General features: G+C 41.2%; 1 protein-coding gene across 3 annotated transcripts in view; it reads right to left on the reverse strand.

Annotated features, from left to right (window-relative positions):
- Nbas (neuroblastoma amplified sequence) overlaps positions 1 to 6,720 on the reverse strand; it is a 313,151-nt gene that overhangs the window by 122,565 nt on the left and 183,866 nt on the right. For all 3 annotated transcript variants that reach the window (XM_026788959.1, XM_013353527.1, XM_005366539.3), the window contains exons 37-38: positions 5,246 to 5,359; positions 4,861 to 4,945 (exon numbers count right to left, since the gene is read on the reverse strand). In XM_026788959.1, coding sequence (XP_026644760.1) covers positions 4,861 to 4,945; positions 5,246 to 5,359 — 199 coding nt within the window. The remainder of the gene's footprint in view (positions 1 to 4,860; positions 4,946 to 5,245; positions 5,360 to 6,720) is intronic.

Raw genomic sequence — 6,720 nt, forward strand, 5'->3', positions numbered from 1 at the left:
TCCTTCCATGTCCTCCTCACACAGTAGGACTACTGTAGTTAGCACCTTCAGTCCTCCTTCCATGTCCTCTTCACACAGTAGGACTACTGTAGTGTTAAACTGACCGTCTCCATATCAAAAAATAACAAACCTTTTCCAGATCTACCCATTGTTTAAACAATTAAAGTTAAAATTTCTTATCTGGGCTGAGTGTGTGGTGACTTTTATTTGTGGTTTCAAATGCCACTCTCACATACACCAGATAAATCAACCTGACATTCACAGGTGGCCTTTGCTCATAGCATTCCTGCATGTAACAAGAAGCACTGACTAAACTACCTATCATTTTTAAGATATCTGCCCTGATGGGATACATATGGAACTGATACTTTGAATGAATTAAGTTTCTCCCAACACACACACACACACACACACACACACACACACACACACACACACCCTCTCTGAATAATGCTATCTCAAACCTTATGAACATAGGCCCAAATTTAAAAACCAGTTATGTGTACAGATAGGAAACAGGAAAGCCAAGTAAGATAGTTACTATAAGTACACACCCGGTTGTTGATATCCCATGCTACTACAAGCAATGAACCAGCCCTATCTGTTTGTTAGTGTGTGTTGCTAAGATTCACAGGACAAATTACTATAGTGACCATTAGGGGATGGAAGTACACACAACTACAATCTTCATGGCTGTTAGTAAATGGCCATAAGTGGCCTGTGTTTCTCACGTCTCCACTTTAGCCCTTGCTCTCTGCAGCACCACTGCTAGGATGGCTTCAGACTGGGCCAGTTCACTCACACTTGAACATCCTGACCCATTGTACTAGGCTTTTTAACATCTATTTCAACTGCCCAAGACAAGGGAAACATGTCCAAAATTCTGTACACAAGATAAGTCTTCACTCATGGGATAACCTCCTGAAATTGACCCTAATAAAAGGCCCTAGAGATTTCCATTCCTTTCTGGAGAACCATGATTTTAAGAACTGACTACACCGACAATGCAAAAGTCTCTGCGGTTGGGTTCTCCTTGTCAAACCACTCTATAAATAAAATCCAAAATAAAGGTTGAACAACATACCAGGAAGACAAGGTAGGACAGAACAAGGAAGTGAGGGGTGCACCAGAAGGGAAAGGCACCCCTCACCCCGCACACTGGCTTGCATTTCTTAACAAACATGAAGAACTGCAACACAGCCAAAAAAATCAAAATGGTTGAAAAGGCTGCCTATGGGTGGTACTCTGGGAGCTGAGTCTGAGAGTTGAAACAGCTAATGAGTGGTGCCCAAGGCCAGAATGTAGGGTGTATCCAATACGGAGGATATGCCAAATGTGGTGCTGGTCAGAATCTGCCAAACTGAAGAACTAAAGGACAGGAATGCACCACATTTAAACACTAAGAGAGGCCTGACATTTTCTTATTAAATGAAACAAATGTATAATCTCTAATCCAGCATTTCCAAATGAAAACCTGCTTAACTGAAACAAAATTATGGCTACATGATGTGGGAGTCCCCTCTTTGTGTTGTGATTAGCATTAATAAAGAAACTGCCTTGGCCTGTTGATAGGGCAGAACTTAGGAAGACAGGGAAGACAGGACTGAATACAGGCAGGAAGAAGGGCGGAGTCAGAGACACCATAGATCTGCCACCAGAGTAAGACATGCTCCTGAGATTTAGCCGGTAAGCCACTGCCACGTGGTGATACACAGATTAATAGAAATGGGTTAAACTAAGATGGAAGAGTTAGCCAATAAGAAGTTACAGCTAATTGGCCAAGCGGTGTTTTAATTAATATAGTTTCTGCTTGATTATTTCAGTTCTGAGCAGTCGGGACGAACAAGCAGTCTACTCCCTTCAGCAGCTACAAGAAATTTGCATCAGGGAGTCCACAGCAGCTTTTTGTGAGAGCCTCTGATCTGAATCTGCCATGTCCTTCCACAACAAAATAGACAAACTAGCCAGGCAGTGGTGGCGCATGCCTTTAATCCCAGCACTTGGGAGGCAGAGGCAGGCGATCTCTGTGAGTGCAAGACCAGCCTGGTCTACAAGAGCTAGTTCCAGGACAGGAACCAAAAAGCTATGGAGAAACCCTGTCTCGAAAATACAAAAAAAAAAAAAAATAGACAAACTGTTTCATAGTCATATAACAAATCAATACTCAACAGCAGTAAACAAAAACAATGTACTTAAAAGGCATGGCGAGAAAAGATTTCAAAACCTCTCAAATTAAGTTTTACATAAGGTTTACACACCAAATGATTCCACTGCATGCATTCTACAACTGCCAAAAATGTGTGTGCAGTAGGCAAATCAGACAAGTATGTGCTCTAGGAGGGTGCGCTGGCTAGGAGAAGGGGACAACATTATGTTTCTGGACAGGGCAGGGCGTCACGCAGCACTTGGCTGGACTATTTTTCTGTTCCACCATTTATAATCCTTATTTGTTGGAAAAGCAGTAAATATTAACCCTATCTCAAAACTAACAATATTACGTGGAGGAGGAAAGAGTCAAGTCTTCAACTTACCTTGCAATACATGAAAAAATAACTTGGATTTGGTGTAGAAGGGTGAAGAATTAAAACCACAGTATGTATAGTAAAAGATAAATTGCCAAATCTGGATGAAGGTCTATGGGTATAGTCAATGTAGAATTTTTCAATTTTATTAAGAATAGTAAATGTTTTAATAAAATTTTGGCAGGAAAAGGCTTCCCTTATACTTAAATATGTCAAACGTTCAATCTTGCTGTTGTTCACCGATTCTTCACAGAAGCTCCCTTCTAGAACAGCTTTCCAGATCTGGTCCCCAGCACTCAGCCAACTAGGCTCATAACCACCCAAGTGCTTTCTACTAGAATCACAGGAGTCCCGGGACTATCTGATCACAAGCCCAGGTGGGACAGATCATGTCTCTTCCCAACCACAACAAAGCTGCTAGTATAACATAACATTTTTCTTCAACATAAGATCATAACTCATTATTCTCTTCCACCCTAGCTTGGTGCCTCTCCTAACAGACCAGCCATTAAAGTATATTGATGGGAGGACTGGAAGGGGAGGGAATCATGCCTTATACTTTCTTACAGCTCTCATTGGGAATCACGTGTTGCTACAAAGGGCCAGTCAAGCCACACATAAAGGAGACATAGCAGTCTCAGAATCAACATTGGACCCTTCTCAGAGAAAAAAATAAACACAAGGGGTTTCACAAGGACCCACAAAATTCCATACTGGCTAAAGAAAATCAATCACGGGAACTTTATATCACAATTTGAAATATACGAATTTTAAAAAGAACTGCTCTACTTTTCAGCAGTGTGTTTGAGTTTAATTTGCAATGCTAGCCTACAACCCTTGGAGGCAACGCATTTTTCCAAACAAGTTAAACATCCAAAATCAGATAATCTGTTCAAAACCTCTACAATGCTTTCCATGGTGAATTCCATTCCAGAACTAAATGCTCAAAGCAAAGACACCCTTATTATTGATTTGGAAATCATTAGCCATTAAATCATTCATTCAGCTAAATAAATAATGATTACTTTCTTCAGTTGGTTTATATAAAAACTTTTTCATCAACTTTATTTAAAGAGTCTAAAAATTCAAATCATCCAGGGAAGTTTAATGTGTGTTATAATCCACATCAGAAGTCATCAGGAATCACATTTCTATCATAATTTTAAATTTCATTAAATTTAGTTTCTATGATTCCTCATTTTGGCTGGGTACCCGGCCATTATCACATGTTATAAAACTATTGTGCATAGTTTCTTTATGTGATAGCGTTGTTCAAAGACACCATATTTGCTAGTTCACAAAAGATAAATCCAAATAAAAGAAGCTATTATTAAAACCATCCCTATACCGAATATTCACAGCAAATTAAGGGTATGTACAAAATGTCCTTTCTTAGCTCTAAAATCTTTTTAAGCAGTCATATTGGATATTAAAAAAAAATACCAGGACACACATATAAAGCCCTGTACCCTGACATCCTACTGACCCCACAAACAGCTCACAAACATGCATTCAGATCAATGAAGAGCACAGTTTACAACCTGACCTGACAGTCATGGTACCCACACTGCCCCTTCACCACCACATGGACAAGTACTTTGCATGTCCCAAACAGACCATCCTGCAGCTTCTGACAGGACTGCTAGTAGATGCAGCAAGTGGAGGCTGAACTTAAAGTTGAACAGAGCTGACAGACAGAAACAATGCAGGTAGCTCCCTGTCCTGTCAGGAAAAAGGTCCAGAGGGTAGGAGCAAGCACTGACTCACAAGTTGTATACACACACACACACACAACACACACACACACACACACACACACACACACACACACTATATATATATATATACACATTTATGTACATATATATGTACATAAAATATATATGTATATATATTTTAAAAATACTTTTTAAAAATGCTTAGAAACTCCAAAAGAAATATCAAACTAAAAAGAGAAGTGGGAAAAAAGACAAATAAGCTATATTTAGTAAACTTGCACATTTCTTTCTTTTCCAAAGCATCCTCCCTGGAAATATGTTACTACATAGAAAGCCCTGTAGATCAACACTAGCTCTACTTTCAAAGAAGAGAAACACTGAGCAGAGCACACCATCCACTATGTCAATTAACATCCTAAAGACAGTAATTGTAGGGTATTCAATCTTTTAAATGTGAATCCGGAAAACAGTAAGAACTCAATAAATACTTTCCACAAAGGGATATGCCATTAGGCAATTCAGAGTGACTGAAAATGACTTCTTTCTGAACTGCCCACCCAGTCACGCTCACTGCTCTCCACTAGGACCTGTAACCTCTGAGTGGCCGCAGCCTGCCTTACCTTCCGTGGTTGGAAACACTTCCGTTTTGGCCTCTGCCAACTTCCCAGCTCTCAGCAACACTTCAGCGAAGCTCTCGACGGGGACCTGATGATAGGCAGCAGGGGTCACTTCAGAGGACACAACAGCACAAGTTTCACTTAGAAAACACGATTGCATGACTTCATGGCGCTTGGTGAGCTGGATAACTATTTCTCACTAATGCACATTGTTTTATTTAACAGTTGGGCAGATTTTCAACTTGTAAAATATTATGATCTATATGAAACAAATCCCAGAACCAATGACCACCATGGCAAGAGCCAAGCCCAAGATGTAGTTCAGGAAAATTTTAGTTTCTCTTTATTCATGGCAATTAAATCCTCTTCTTAAGCACACTGTCCTTACCTCGGTGACAAAGGGATTAGTGATGACCGACTCATAAAAAGGATGGCATCCTTGTTGTTCTAGGTTGTCGTTGGCTACAGTTCCCATTCCATATGCTCCACCAAACTCCTGCCCCTAGAAAGAACAATGTGAAGAAAGTTCGATTAAAAGAGAAATCAAGGATAGGCAGAAAGGAAGAGAAGGGTGGGAAGTGGGGGTGTTGCTTTCAGGAGAAAGCAAGCAGTGGGTTTTGTACAATTAAGGCAGCATGACACAGATGCCCAGCAGAGGACCTAAGGTTAGCAGCTGCAGCCACCCTGATGCCTCCTGACCTCCTTGGCCATGTGGACATCAATGATTCAGAAGTCCTCGAGAACAGTGGCATTAGAATAACCACTCTAAAAGCCCACCCTATGTTGTTCTACTGACAAACTGCAGTGGCTCTGAGTAAGGCGAGCAGCCAAGACATTGAGTGTTAACACAAAAGGTGGTGGCCCTTGCTGTCATGGGCCTATGACCCTCCACTGAAACGGTCCACTCAAGGAGGTCTGACTGTTTCTCTAGGCCCGGCTCAGGTCCACATGCTAAAGTCTTAGCAAATCACAGCACGGTCTGACTGTGCCCCTTTCCCCAGCTGGACTCCTCCACTATCATTCCCCGTCCAAAGATCCTTTGGTTTATTTTCATCAGACATGATTAGCAAGTATCCATTGCCCAGCTACACTGACTACACTCTCTGCTCTCCTCTAATAGATGCAAAAACTCCTCATGGGGAAAGTTAAGTCAAACATATTCTTGCACAGATTATGGCAGACTTCCTGGCAGGCACAGCCCAAGAAACAATGAAGCTGCTATGTAAAAAAAAAAAAAAAAAATATATATATATATATATATATATATGTTACAGAAGGAGGGAGAACATGAGCAAGGAAGTAAGGACCACGAGGGTTGTGTCCACTCAAAGAGACGGTGGGACTGATCTAATGGGAGCTCACCAAGGCCAGCTGGACTGGGACTGAATGAGCATGTGATCAAATCGGACTCTCTGAATGTGGCTGACAATGAGGGCAGACTGAGAATCCAATGATAAAGGCACTGGGTTTTGATTCTACTGCATGTACTGGCTTTTTGGGAGCCTAGTCTGTTTGGATGCACACCTTCGTAGACCAGGATAGAGAGGGGAGGGCCTTGGACTTCCAACAGGGCAGGACACCCTGACTTCTTTTAGGACTGGAGAAAGTGGGAGGAAAATGGGGGGATGGGAGGAGGTAGAAATTTTTAATATATAAATAAAAATAAATAAGATATGTTAGATCATCAAAAAAAAAAAAACCAGTGTTGGACACTTTTAACATATAAGCCTTCAAAAAAAAGTAAAAAAGAAAATCCAGCCAGGCGATGGTGATGCACGCCTTTAATCCCAGCACTCGGGAGGCAGAGGCAGGCGGATCTCTGTGAGTTCGAGACCAGCCTGGTCTACAGAGCTAGCTCCAAAT

The sequence above is a fragment of the Microtus ochrogaster genome, unplaced genomic scaffold (assembly GCF_000317375.1).
Source record: "Microtus ochrogaster isolate Prairie Vole_2 unplaced genomic scaffold, MicOch1.0 UNK10, whole genome shotgun sequence".
Lineage (NCBI taxonomy): Eukaryota > Metazoa > Chordata > Mammalia > Rodentia > Cricetidae > Microtus > Microtus ochrogaster.